Source organism: Anarhichas minor, unplaced genomic scaffold (assembly GCF_050575085.1).
Source record: "Anarhichas minor isolate MPS153535 unplaced genomic scaffold, ASM5057508v1 ptg000026l, whole genome shotgun sequence".
Lineage (NCBI taxonomy): Eukaryota > Metazoa > Chordata > Actinopteri > Perciformes > Anarhichadidae > Anarhichas > Anarhichas minor.
The window spans coordinates 2,197,842-2,212,722 of NW_027466472.1; the positions used below are offsets into that span (position 1 = coordinate 2,197,842).

A 14,881-nucleotide genomic window follows, 5' to 3' on the forward strand; every position below is an offset into this window, starting at 1 on the left:
GTTGATGCCAGAGAGAAGAGAGGTACAGTAATCAAGTCTTGAAAAGATGAATGCATGAATGACTTTTTCCAGGTCAGGGTGAGAGAGACTTGGTTTGATATAACCTTCTCTCCTCCTCAAATGGATAGATGACATCTAGATAACATGGCAAGAAAGCTTTTACAGGACGGACATTTAAAAAACTCTCACAGTAAACATGGAAACAAACAGCACTACTCTGTTCCTTCTTTCTCAGCATGAGAACTGGGTGATGCCGTATTTTGTTCCCAGATCTAGGCCATGAACTGATCACACTTTCCCGCCATCTTCTTTTGTCTTCATGTCTGTGGTCCATTATATCCTCACGACAAAGCTCTCCAAAATTACATTTCTGGGCAGGTGCTGTCCTCTCGGACAATGGAAATCAGACACTGCTGTCCTAATAACGGCTGTTATCGTCCATACAACAGTGCAACTAGATCAATTCTTGTTCTAAAACCATTTAGTGGACTGTATTACGTGGCCCCTTCTCTGTGGTAGGAATTGGAGTGATAGTGTTTGGTTGTGAAACCTCTGTGTGTGTGTGTGTGTGTGTGTGTGTGTGTGTGTGTGTGTGTGTGTGTGTGTGTGTGTGTGTGTGTGTGTGTGTGTCTACATGTGAGGAGGCATCATTTACCTCCTAAAGGGGAGGACATCGCCTGAAGTGCATCAATAGGAAGCTAAAACCATCCCCTGCTCAAAAGTCGTACTCTCAGTTTGACGAACTCACAAGAACTTGACGTAATCGTTCAGACCGAGGAGCGAGAGGAACAAAAAACAGTAAGTTTATGTTTCAAATTATACAGTTTAAAAAACAACTAATTGGTCTCCCTGGCTGTCAATCACCATCATTAGACCCAATAATTAAATGAAGTATTTCCGCTAATCATTGGGTATAGCGATGAGGTTTTGTGCCACAAAAACAGGTTGGGTTTGAAGTGTAAAGAGTAATTGTTAGATTAAATACCTCTAAACAAAGCAATGGATTATTGTAAGCACCTGGATTAAATAAAGTCAGTTGTGTTATCTATACTTCCTGTCACTTTTGGATTAGTCTACCTTTATAACATTGATTATTAGATGTGATAATTTAAGCCTTTGTGAAGAGATGTATAACCACTAGATGCTGGATGTTTGAATTTCTTTAAAGGCCACGAGTTAACTTGGTGCCATGTTGTTTAACGAGGGGCAGATAGCTAACATTGCCCTGTTTGGCTGATTATGAGCAGATTTATCTCAGTTTCCAAGTAAGCATTGATATGATGGTTTGTAGTTTAAACGTTGTCTGTACATACATATAGATTAAAACCAGGATAATTTTGCTCGGAAAGTGAAAGTCTCGGTTACGTAAACATTCAATCGGCATTTAAAGGAAGTATTTCAACGTGAAGAAGGTTCTTACACAATAAAATCTGTGAAATGCTGTTAAACCAGAGGCCTGCAGATCATTAAACCCGTGCTTACAGTGTTGTTTAGTGGAAATGTCTGTTCTCAATTATTTGCATATTGGACACCAAACCAGTGCAAATTGGGCTAAATGTGGATAAAGTCTGAGCAGAGTTCTGTACTATACATGTTTCTGAGACCACTTGTTGGACTACTCAAAGTAGTTTTAAAGTCAAATGTAACTCACCTTGTGACACTGCTCTGAGCAGTTATCCTGTCTGGTTTGGGTGCATATTAACCCATGACTGGATACTGAAAACTTTTTTCTTCTTCTTTTTTTCCAGATGGTTGTATTACCACTTGTGTTTCTGTTGGGGTCGCAGTTCCTCTGCGGTCGTGGGGAGTTCCCGTCCGCCGGCATTGAGGGGCTGAAACAGGCAGCACGTAAGCCAACACATTTCATTCCTTTTCATCCAGCACTCTTCCACACAGTCGTATTATCTGTCACCTGTACGTCTGTCGTGAATGCTGAATGTGAAATAAGTCTCTCACGTCTCACTTTCCCTTTCTCGCCACTTCCTCCATCCAGTCGAATGGAAAGGGGAAAGGAAGTGGCCGTGTGTCACATGGGACTGCAACTGTGCCTTCCAGCACCAGCGTGGCTGCTGCTGTGCAGCTGATCAAATGTTCAAATTAGAGGAGGATACATACGAGAGGATTGAATACTTGTGGCACGATATCATCTCGCTGAAATACAAAGTGAAAAAGCTCACAGGTGAGCGTGCGTACACTGATTTGGACCAACGCATGCGGCGATACACATTCAGAATGTTCACAAATCTTTTTTTTGGGGACTTTTTATGTACAGTGCAAATAAATCTCTCTCTTACTCTCAGATTACAGACAGATTGCCTTCAAAGCCACCATGGCTCTAAGTGCTGGCACTAATCTTTGCTTTGGTCCTTTCAATACCAATGTGCCGATCCCCTACGCCAACGTCAGTCTTAACGATGCGAATGGATATCATCCTTCATTGGGTAGGAAACACACACACACACACACACACACACATGATTTATGAAAGCTTTACCATTTTTATTTTCTACTAACTCCTCCCCTCCCTCTCCAGGTGTCTTCACTGCTCCTTGTGCTGGTGTTTATGTCTTCTCCTTCACAGTCTACTCAAATGTGTGGAGGAATGGGCTCCTCTACTATAAAGTAAACTCAGATAGGCTTCACAAATGTTTCTGAACAAATTCTGCTGGTTTACCGGCAACCGCAAGTCTTCATTTTTTGTGTTTTGTCGTATCTGTAGGTCCAGCTCATGAAGAACGGAGTGGTGGCGGTCAGCGTCTGGGAGAACAACCGAGAAGACTTTGAAGACACCGCCAATCACGTAAGATACGAAAAAATCGGACTGTTTAAGAGCAAAGTAAGGCGATCGCACAAATGGTCATCACATATTAAAATGTACCAATCAAATTGTAAATTGCTGGGAAATAAATACTTTACGTATTTATATAGCTCCTAAGGAAAACAAAAGCAAGACAAACTGAGGTAAAATTAAAACACTGATAAAACAGCACAATATATGAAACGATAAAACCAATCGATACAGTAAATACATAAAATAAAAGCAATAAAAAGTGGTTTAAAAGATATTGCCGATTCTGCGAGCCTCATCTCCTCAGGCAGGTCGTTCCTCGGCCGAGGGATCCCTGATGGCAAAAGCACGGTCCCATTGTAGCGTCGACTTTAATGGCTCCATGAAACGTGACATGTTCGCTGTCTATTCTTTCAGGTGTTGGTGCTGAAGCTGCAGCGAGGCGATCAGGTCTACACTGAGCTGATGTCCGGGAGGAAGCTCTGTGGACACCTGCAGTACAATATCTTTACCGGTTACATACTGTACCCCGACGCTGAAGAGAATGGGTATTAAACTTTCAGACAGGTTCGGATGTATTTGCATCATTAGAACATATACAATGCATGTGAATAGACACAACTGTCTGTGTACAGAGGAACAAGTGTGACATTGTTTTGATTTGGAGATAATAAAAGTTAATTTGACAGGTGATGTGCCTTTGTTTTTAAATTTGGTATGTATTTCAGCTTGCCGCACACACACACATTGACATACACATAGACCATTAATGGAAATAGGTAGCGGTCAGAGGCATTGATATAATCTGGGAGTCATAACGCTGCTAGCATTTGGCCCGTGGGTACATCACAGTAAACAAGTGAGATTAATGGAAGCTTATTACAAATGAATATAAACCAGGGATGGGCTGTGAATTCCTTCAGTTGAATAAACACATGACGTAGGAGCATCTTCATGCTGCACACACAGCTTTTAGACATACCAGTCATTCCATAGCTAACCCCTATAAGGTAGCAGGAAGCCCTGACATACTTAAAGGAACAGTTTGACATTTTGGTAAATATGCTTATTTGCTTTCTTGCCTGAGTTAGACAAGATGATTGATATCTGTCCGTTAAATATGAAGCTCCAGCCGGGTGAGGGTTAGATTAGCTGGGAGCTGGATTTTGTAACCTTTTGAGAGAGAAGCAGGTTAACTGTTTCCCCAAGAAAGAGAACGAGCACATTTCCCAAAATTTTATTTTCCAGATAACTATTTCTGTTTTCTATAAAGTTAATTTCACCTGTCAGAGAGATAAAGGTCTCACTCAGAGGATCATAGGATTTAAGGAAGTATCAATTTTTTATATACAACATTGCTCAGTCAAATTGCTGATTATGCTATTTGTGGGTATTTTAGGGCATTTTTGGCAAAAAAAAAAAATGTAATTTTAAATACAGTAAATTACTGGCAGCAATCTCTCCACTAAGCTACTGTACAATCTACAGTATGTCTACTAAATAGCACAGCAAATAACTGTAAGTAAAGCATTTCTTTACTGTTATGATACAAAGTTACGTTGTATTACAGTGTATTTAAACTCCACATTTGGTCATAAAGACATTGACTTGTTTCACCTGTATAATAAACTCAGTAACAGTACTTTCCAAGAAGTCCTGGGTCATAAACCAAAGTATTAGACAAATTTAAATTTAGTATTGAAAATCGCACCTCAAGAAAAGACTGGATTTTTCATTATTAAACCGAGGTACAATCTTTCCCCTAAACCACATAACGTGTGAGTTGCAAAACATAACCATATCAACATGTTTGCAACTAGATTCATTAACTGAACAACATCTCATGATGTTAATAGGGAACATAATCTGGGTGGCATTGCATTTCCTTCAAAACACATTTTGCTTTTGCAAATTAGTTAGAGTTATATATAAATGTGTTAGTAGAAATACATATAATGTGTACTGTACTCAACTTCATTTGAATTGTTTTCATTTTGGTGTTTTAAGTCTTCGTCAGAGTTGACTATGAAAGGAGAATTAATCACATGTCACGGGGCATGATGAGGACTCAAGCGCAGACAGTCAGATGCAGTGAGAAAAAGGGTTTTTAATGAAATACGAACACACAGGGAATCCAAGGACGAGACAAGAGGGCAAATCCAGCAGGACAGGCAGGCGTGGGAAACCGGGAGCAGGACAAGACAAACAGGCAGGTACAACACAAACAATGACCTGGCAGTGAGTGACTGAGAGACAGAGGTTTATAAGGTGACTTGAACAGGTGAGGAGAGTTAGACTGGTGCTGAGGGAGTGGCTGACAGGTAGAGTGCTTGATTAGCGGCAGATGAAGGGAGTTAGGCTGAGGGAGTGATGCTAAACAAAGACACACAGAACACACAAGGCAAAGCCTGATCGTGACAACATACATAAAAACACAGCCAGTAAAACACACGGGAATGTTTGGTTTCTAGTTACAGCTGATCGCAGCAGGACTTAATGAGATGACCACAGCCACTAAAAAAAACAGAACCAAAATGTTAAAGACAGATGAAACTAAACAGGTGTTTTCTTGTGATTACAAGAGAAGTATTTTGTGATAGTGACCAGGTTATTTTCTTAATATCACAAAGGAATAACACTGCGAATATAATGCAGATGTTCACCATTTACTTCATGGCTTCATGTGCTTTGTTCACACTGCAAAGGGCAATGATGCCGGCTTGTGTATAGTAAACAAAATGTGTACAAGCCAGAGATTGCAATCTGATTTGTTGCTGCTTCGTCTATGAACCCCACGTGTGTGTGTGTGTGTGTGTGTGTGTGTGTGTGTGTGTGTGTGTTTAAGTAAGAGTGGGTACACATGTGTTGGTCATCTCAAGTGTGATCCATCGAACTTCTGACTTTCCACTGTGAGAATGAAGCCAACTGCAGCTACAGCAAACGTCTGACACCTCTCACACGCTGCCAAAGAGTGACCGTAATGGAATGGAAAAGTGATGGAAATGTCATGAGTGGTGGCGGCGGGGTGCAGCCACTGAAGAGCCAGGACTTACATGGAGTTATCTGGCTGAATTATGGTGACTCTGTTACTCCTCCTCGCTCCCACCTCTGTCTCTCTCCTCCTTCCTCTCCTCGTCCTCCCCTCCCCAAATGTGCAACAACCTGAAAACAAAGAGTAATTTATGACATAGTTCCTTCCCTGCATTTTAACACTCTTTCTCTCTTTTCTCTACAGTCTCTTTGAGTCCCATCTCTCCTCGCTCCATCTCTACTCCTCCTTTTCCACCAGCCCGTCATCCTCTCCCCTCTTTGAACGAGGAGGGATGTGGTGAAGGTATTTGGAGAATTCCTGCTGACCAAACCAATGCCGCCTGGCATGCTGTCTCTGCTCTCACATGGAACAGCTCTACCCAAATAAGGCTGGACTTTTTAACTAGACGTAAGCGGACAGACAGGGAGAGGGAGCTGCTGAAAGGCCATGCCCTTTTAAGGATGAAGTTTCCTTTTTTTCCTCCTCCTTCCTCTTTCTCCTTCACACTCCCTCCTCCCTCTCTCTCTCTCTCTCTCTCTCTCTCTCTCTCTCTCTCTCTTGGTAGACTAGTGAAGTCATCTTTCCTCATCTGCTCCTTTTAAGCCGGCCTTTTTGAGAGGGAGGTCCCTGCGACGCATATACAAACACTCAGTCAAGCATCCACACTCAACCACGCACGCTGCACTAGTAGCCAGCAGAGAACTGACCTATTCCTTCACACAGTGAGTATACTTTTCTTTTATTCCTCCATATAGGATGAAACTTCTGGGACATTTAGTAGGACGTCGCTTTATAGACCTCTCATTCAAGAGTTTTGAGGCCTTCCTGGCTTTCTATTAAAAAAAAAAGACACGCATGTGTTCATTATCTTCTGTGTTTGAATTTAGAAGTTGTAGTCATTTCAAAATAAGAGCAGTGTGATCATCCAGAGGTCCAAGGAGAGGTCCGTATGCAAATACACTTTTGAATAATAGCTATCACATATATGCACATCTAAGCAGGAAGTTTACTAAAGTTTCTGAAACTTATATCAGAGTATCATACATTTGTTTGAGTTACTGTTGCATTCAATCGTGTGTGGGTGTTGATGTCTGTAAGAATACGTTTCATGTGATCGAGCGAGTGTTATTCACTTCAGTTTTAAATTAATCAATTGTTTAAAAAATGCTGTTTTTAACATGGAGTCTGGTTGAAAACAAGCTGACTGGGATTTCCACCTAATTGTGTTTTGTCTCATTGCAATTACACTCCGTGTTTATCCTTACTATGATTCAGGGGTAATATATTTTCCATGTGAAGTGAGGATATGTTGAAGCAGAGAGGTGAGCCAGACAGTGTGGCATATCTCTGTCCGTGTCCATACTTCTATTTGCACAAGCAAAATAATCATCTGCCATACTTGGGCTTTGGACGCCTGTGAATTCACAAGGCATGAAAGGTAACGACACTTCCTAATGAGCACAGACAGACAGACTAGTACAGTGTCCGATCCTGAAACTGCGACACATGGGTGTATTTAACAAATAAAGCAATTTATGAACCACAAAGGAGAGGCGAAATAAGGCAAATGAGAGGATGGGAGGAATCTGTAAAGTCAGTACGTGTCGGGAGTGGATGCGTGAAAATATGCTGCATGGATGCTGTGATGTAAAAACAAGTATAAGTAACCAAACTCCACCACACGGTAGTATAAGGGGAGAGGAAGAGTGCCAATAAAGGACTGCTGCTGCTCAGGCTTTAATGTATTGGACACACCAGGCCCAGGCGTGTCCAATGCCGCTGATTAGACTCAATCCGGTCTGCAGCCCTGGAGATAGAAAGCATAACAAACAGACATGCAGAGATACATTCTCATACATTTCTAATCTCTGTTTAACAAGTTTTGTTTTTTTAATAACTGAAAACAATATTTGAAAGCTTTGTGTTAAAGATGGCAGCACACCCAGTGATTCCAGTGATTCCAGTAACAACCAGGCCAGAAGAAACATAAGTGAAGTGTACCAGTGGGCAGTTTAGCTTCTAAGCAGCAACAACAAGAGCAGATAACAGTATCTCCACTGCCAATCATGTGGCAGCACATAAACACAGCAGAACCAACCACATCCGTGCAACAGAGCGAAGGGGGCTGATCGGACAGCACTACTTCAGAGTCAGTAGAAAGACACCATCTCAGACGCACAGCAGCTATTACGTTTGTCAGAAGAATAAGCAGAACCTGGAAGGGTCTTGGCATTGGCAGCAGTTTTAGAAAACGCTTTCAGTGCTCATAAAAGTCTGGCACATCTGAGCAAAGCAGCCGATTCATAAACCAGAGCCATGAAACAAAAGAGGATGGAGTTACAGCACAGAACATCAGCATAAGAGAGAGCGTCTTTCAACCTGAGGATGCTTTTAGCATGCTTTACAACCCCGACCTCTATAGCATACAATTATTACAGTGACTGTTAATAACAAGTCCCAGGCAGTTTATACATGCCAAATCATTATGTGGTGGTTAGCTAGTTAACTTGTAGGCGAGGCCGCATGACGCCATGTCCTCTCAAGCTGTTGCCACAGGCCTCACACTGGTTTCCTGCTCTGCCGTGAGGATTTACCATGGTAATAGAGAAACAGAGCAAAACACAACGGAGAGAGCTGGATGGATGGAGGGACTGAGGGGATGAAGTCATGTTTGTGGGATACGGAGCTTTAGGACTTTTCAAACGAGCCACGACAGATTGTATTTTCCTTTTTGTATTGTAGTCTTTTCTGCAGGTCATTACTTTTATTTAATTGCTCAATCACTGCTCAATAGAAACGTTCCTTGGAAACATTTGATGACCTACATCTAACTTTCTAACTTACCTTTAATGATATAATTACTGTTAGAAATTGAAAAACCTCAGTTCTTCCAGGTGTTTTCTTGAGTGAAAGGGGCCATTGAGTAGTCCAGAGTTCTTAAATGAACCCTTTTAGGCCCTGGGTTCATCTAGGAACCCTTTGATGTGCTTGAGGACTCACTCACATTTAAACAAGGTTCCTCCAGAAGCTGTGAGCTGAAGAAGAGTGCTTGCTGGAACCCACTGTGGAGGTCAGAGGTTCCTGCAGGAGCCTTTAGGTTGTTGAGGGTTCTTCCAAGAACCTCATCTTTAGGGAAGTTCACTTGGAGAACCTTCTATGTCATTTTAAGTTCTTTGAGTACCCAATTGGAAATTTGAGTAATCTAATCATATTTAAAGGGTTTCTTAGGTTGGATTGGATATTTAAGGCGCTTTTAATTTTCATAGTGCAGTAATGAATTAAAACTACAAATAGTTGTACTAGTACATCGTTTTTTTTTTGTTTGTTTGTTTTTTGTTTTAAATATAAAATCTTTTCCATTTCTTATTCATCTGTAGAAATTCTTTAAATGACACTTACAATGTAGGTTCAACATGCATGCCTTTGCAAGTTGCAGGGACAGATTTTAGTTGTTGTTGATGCAGTATAGTACAAGTTTGTACCATCAACACCAGTAGTACTTATAGCACTTGTAGAAGGAGTAATTGCAGAAACAGCTTTAGCAAATATATGAAAAGTTACAGGATTCAATGTCCCTTACTTTATACCCCTACTACTGAAAAGGCAGTTTTATAGAGAGAGTTTATAACAACTGGGTCTGACGACGTATAAGAATGCAGTTTACAGAAATTATGTGAGTACTGCCTCAAATATTAAGAAGCAGCCAGACAACACAGAAGCTTGTTTGGCAGATAATTCTGAGTTATTGGCTCTGGGCCGGGTCCCAAGGATAACAACAGGTCCCTAGATACACATAAATACCAGAAATAGAGACCAGGCACTGACGGACTTCCTTGACCTCTTAAAATATTATGTGATGGTTGTCATGCAATGCTCACCAACAGACTAATACTGGACATAAGGGAGAAATAGTGCTTCTCTTCTGAAGACATTAGAGGGCAGTGAGTTCATGCAGTTTACATAACTTCTATTTCTTTCCCTACAAAGAGTGTAATGTGTGTGATTTAAAATGGTGGTCCACAGAGTAGTTTATAAGGCTAGGAACTAGAGGCCAATGGAAAAAAAAAGACAGGTTACCAGAAAAACACATCACTCCGTGATAATGATTATATAATGACGTATGTCGGTGGGAATAACAAGCGGGTATAAGTGTGTGTGTGTGTGTGTGTGTGTGTGTGTGTGTGTGTGTGTGTGTGTGTGTGCGTGTGTCCCAGGAAGAAGGAAACACAGACGTATGAAGATAATATATAGTATCTGAACTTGTGGTTGTATGTAAGTAAGCGTGTTGCCCAGCATGTGTGTTTGGTTTCTTGTGGCCTAGAAAAGCACCGCTGGGAATGCAAAGAATATTACACAGGGTTGGTGGTAAAACTCTGCGGAAACTCCATGAATGCCGTTGGCATGCAGACTCTAATATTCAGACATGCAGGAGATCTACTTGCAGCGGTGAAACAAGTACACAAGTGCTTTGTTTAGCGTTACCACAAGGTCAGAAATACTCCACTACTATTAAATCCTGTATGATAAATGGTACTTTACTTACTGACAGTAAATCAGACTCTCATTAGATCGTTTCCAGCTGCAGCAGTCAGCCGCTTTCGTGAAAAAGCTCTCATAAACTTACTGTACTCTACATTATCTGCTCGGAAAAAGGTGAACACATTGGAGCATTGAGCTGCCAAATAGACAGATATTGGATTTATATTCAGCCTAGACTGTATACAGAGGAAGAAGTGGACAAAGTAACTGTGAAGACGTCACCTATCGGTTTGCAAACTGCCGTTATGAAGTGCTTGAGTTTGTTACTTTGGCCGTCACCATATTGGCTTTTTGTAACCCAGAAGTGATACGAGAGGGAGGAGCTAAGTACAACCGAATGCTGAATATGACAACTTGACAACTCCTAGACCGGACAACGCCGTGGTAGAGACGTGATAAACCTTTGTATCTACAGTTTAAAGGATTCACATGCCCTCAGATCCGTTGAAGAATTGTGTGGAGAGAAGAATGGAAGAAAGGATGTAAGGGAGCAATGGAGGAAATAAATAAGGAAAAGGAAAATATAATAAAGAATTAAGTAGGGAAAGGAGAAAGAACTTGCGTGTTAGCTTCAGTTTGTATCGTCAGTATTATGAGACAGATTTACTTAAAACATAAAAAGACTTGCGTCTCTCCAGTCTTGGCCCATCTTGACATTCTGTCACTTGCAGTGAATTAATACTGCCAGCTGGAAAAAAATCCTGTGACCGATTGGAAAACAACATGTTGCCAAACACAAACACAAAAGGGGTTGCCAAATGTTCGTAAACTACATTTTATTGTTGCCCTCGATCACAACATTTCCCGTCCAGAGATGAGCCTCCTCCAGTCAACTCCTGGGTTTTAACCTTTAACACTTGAACTTTGAACTTCCCCAGGAACAGGAAGTTGAAGCGACCTGACATCAAGATGGCAACAAAGGTTGGGTGGTGCAGAAAGCGCTTTGATATGGGGTTTTGCACTTGGCTGTCGGCCCAAAGGCAATACAGAGGCATAAGAGGCAAAAATGCTGGCAATGATATATGTGTTGACACCAGGAGAGAGAAAGAGAGAGTGTGTGTTTGTGTAAAACGAAAGAAATATGCAAATGCTGATATAGAGCTCCCATTGTACACCACTTTGCCTCGGACACAGGTCCTGATCGGGCTAAATGGTGTGTATTAGGAGACACAACGCTGTTACCGCCACTGTTCTGGGAAAAGGTGTTAAAATAAGTGCTGAGCCTACGCTTAAATACACGCTTTTGATTTGCATGTCCTCCATTGTATTACATATTATATACGGTATGGTATATTTAAGGAGTATCTGAGTGTGTTTGTAAGTATATTCCTTCAAGTTAGATGATTTGCTCAGCGATGCATGTTTGTGCAACAGCACTGCAATGTGAATATTAGCTGTTGGCATCGCCTTAAAAACTAAAATGTTGGACAAAAAGGTGCAAGAAAACAGTAAGTTAATAAAATCTATATGTTGTCATAAGTATAATCTCTGCTTTGAATTCTCAAGATGGCAGATAAGGATGATTCCAGTGAAGATCCAACTATGGATCATCACGTTTACTTAGCTCTCACCCTTTTTCCAGAGGTCATTTTTTTTCGGGACTCTTTGACTCTCTCCTTAATTTCATTGCATCGCCCCTTCCTCCATTTCACGCTCTCTTTAGGGAGTCGGCATGGCTAACAAAGGTCCCGCCTTCGGCATGAGCCGGCACGTTCAGGATAAGATCGACAGCAAGTACGACTCTGAGCTGGAGCAGATCCTGGTGGAGTGGATCAGCCGCCAGTGTGGCTCCGGTGTGGTAAAGCCAGAGGCCGGAAAAATGGGCTTCCAGGCCTGGCTGAAGGACGGATGTGTGAGTGCAACACGCCTGTTTGATTACTTTTTTCTTTTCTTCTAGATGTTATGCCAAAAAAGCTGGTGTCAAAATACATCTTCAATTTCATAAATCAGCCCCTAAAATCAGACTAATAAACAATATACCGAATAAGAATCATCTACATGATGATTGTTTTTTATGATGTTTTCGCTCTGAAACAGCTGCAAGGCATCTATTTTAATTTCATGTAAGTCACATAACACCTTGAAGTTTAATATTCTCCCTTTTTGCAATGAGATCTGGTGAAGAAAGCAGGATCAAACCTGGCAGAAAAGTTGCAAACGACAATCACAAGTTGCTGCAGGGCTACCTCGTATTTTTAAGCATTTTACTGACATAAAACTATACAGTTTAAATGTCTCTTTTTTTCTATTAGATCCACTACTAGTGCAATCAAGCTAAAACTGAATTCAAAAGGAACAATTAAGCCAAATCAAATTTTGAATGGCTGTATGTAACCTTTGATAAATATTTTAAATCTTATTTCTTTCACATTACTCAAAGTCAATACAAATAAAGAAAACAAAGCATTACATGTAATTCAAATGCAACAAAAACTGAAGTTTGATGCAAGACAACCTCAAATTAAGCCTGTTTATTTACCTGATTGATATTTTTGTTAATGTTTCTTCACCTTCTCCTTCCCCTTCTCCTCTACCTCCCGTCACTCCGTCTGGTCTTCCCCAGGTCCTGAGCGAACTGATCAACAGTCTGTTCACCGGAGAGAAACCTGTGAAGAAGATCCAGAGCTCAACCGCGGCCTTCAAACAGATGGAGCAGATCTCCCAGTTCCTCAACGCTTCGGAGAAGTATGGCGTCACCAAGACCGACATGTTCCAGACCGTGGATCTTTGGGAAGGTGAGGCGGGGTTTCATGGTAGAAGACAAGAAACCTGGCTTGAGATTAAGCACTTTGTTTGTGCAGTAGAGTAAAAAGTGCTTGGATGTGACGATGCACGTTTGGAAGTTTCATAATGTGAGTGATAATCCTTGCTGTGTGTGTGGGGGTGGACAGGTAAGGACCTGGCGGCGGTGCAGAGGACCCTGTCAGCTCTGGGCAGCTTGGCCTTCACTAAGGATGAAGGCACATACAACGGAGACCCCAACTGGTTCTTCAAGTGAGTCCAATACATGACATGTCAACTGCTTTATCTACTCCAATTAGAAAAAGTGAACCCTGCAGTTTTAGGTCTATTAATTCAGTGACTTTTTTGCAGGAAATCCATGGAGAACAAACGGGACTTCAGCGACGACCAGCTGAAGGCAGGCAAAAACGTGATCGGTCTACAGATGGGGTCAAATAAGGGAGCCTCTCAGGAGGGCATGAGCTATGGAAGATCCCGACAGATCCTTTAAATATCACTGAGCCACAGATACCCAAAAACCTCTTCAGCCCCTTAATCCCTTCTTAGAGCCCTTAAGCGTCTAACATCATCATAAAACATCTTCTGCTTTAGAATTTAGCTACTGTAGCCCCTACTTCCCTGGTCTTGACAACCAGTACAACGTTTATAGTCTTAAGTGTAGTAAAGTAACCATGAAACCGACCAATGCCTTAGAGGTAAAAACAAGATGACAATGTGCCATAACTGACCGCTGATACATAATAAATAAATGTCTGAATTATGGCCTTTTACTTCGTAGATTTTAATAATATTTGTTCTGGATTCCGACACAAATATCAATCTGTGTTTAAGTAATTTACAGAAGGATTTTCTTTTCCAAACTACCATTACAGCCCTACATTTACAATATTGTTCCTTGTTAATTTTTCCTATCTAACCACTTCCCACAATGCTACGCCTGCTGTATCAGCGCCAATATTTTTGTACATTGTCTTATTAAATAATGACTTTGAAATACATTTCTGAATTGACTTTGTGATTTTTGACCTTTCTGGGAAATAAGAAAATTGACACACTCACCATTTTTCTTTTACTACCATGCATAGTCAAGTGTTTCTTAAAACATGAAAATCGCGGCAGAATCCAGTGTCTATAGGTGCAAAGATGCTTCTCTTTCAGTGGAGTTGAGCTAAGAAAGCATCTCTTCAGAGACAGGAGTAACTGCAGAAACCAATAAACTCTTAATGTCCGAGCATGTTACCAGAGTTTTAACACAGACAAGACCAAATGTAAACTATCCTTAAACGTTGGAGAATGCGTTTCATTGCAGTTTAGCATTACGCCAGTTTGGTGGCTACATGTGTGAGCTACATTGTTGCTCAGGGTTCCAAAAAGGTCAAAGCTAGCCTTAATACAGTTCTGTTGTGTTAAATTAATTTGAGTTTGTTTTGTTTGATGTGAGGGATGGCACTGTTGATACGTTACTGCCAATACTTTGATTTAACACCAAATATTTGCAAATCGGATGACGCTCCCATTAACTTCAGCTTTATTTAGCGCTAATTAGCAAATGTTAGCATGCTAACAGGCTACGCTAAGATGGTGAACATGGTAAACATTTACAGCTTAATAACATCAGGCTAAAATCAGTGTGTTAGCATAGTTATTAGATAGTAGCTATATTAGATAGCATGCTGGCGATAGCATTTAGCTTAAGTGAAGGAGCTGCTTAGCTTAGCTGAATAATATAAGTCTCGTTAAACTCTTGTTGGTTTGTAAACATTCAGATACATTTCTTTCTA

At 41.0% G+C, this 14,881-nt stretch overlaps 2 protein-coding genes across 2 annotated transcripts; both read left to right on the forward strand.

The window, feature by feature from the left end:
- The first annotated feature begins 1,635 nt into the window (after positions 1-1,635).
- cbln18 (cerebellin 18) lies at positions 1,636-3,479 on the forward strand. The gene is made up of 6 exons (XM_076101051.1): positions 1,636-1,848; positions 1,994-2,179; positions 2,301-2,441; positions 2,534-2,622; positions 2,720-2,800; positions 3,206-3,479. The coding sequence occupies exons 1-6, from the start codon at positions 1,749-1,751 to the stop codon at positions 3,341-3,343; spliced, it is 735 nt and encodes a 244-aa protein (XP_075957166.1). The 5' UTR covers positions 1,636-1,748; the 3' UTR covers positions 3,344-3,479.
- A 2,902-nt stretch (positions 3,480-6,381) lies between these two features.
- On the forward strand, positions 6,382-14,098 carry tagln (transgelin). Its single transcript, XM_076101053.1, has 5 exons — positions 6,382-6,541; positions 12,022-12,210; positions 12,922-13,093; positions 13,250-13,352; positions 13,452-14,098. The coding sequence occupies exons 2-5, from the start codon at positions 12,031-12,033 to the stop codon at positions 13,588-13,590; spliced, it is 594 nt and encodes a 197-aa protein (XP_075957168.1). The 5' UTR covers positions 6,382-6,541; positions 12,022-12,030; the 3' UTR covers positions 13,591-14,098.
- Positions 14,099-14,881: the final 783 nt, after the last annotated feature.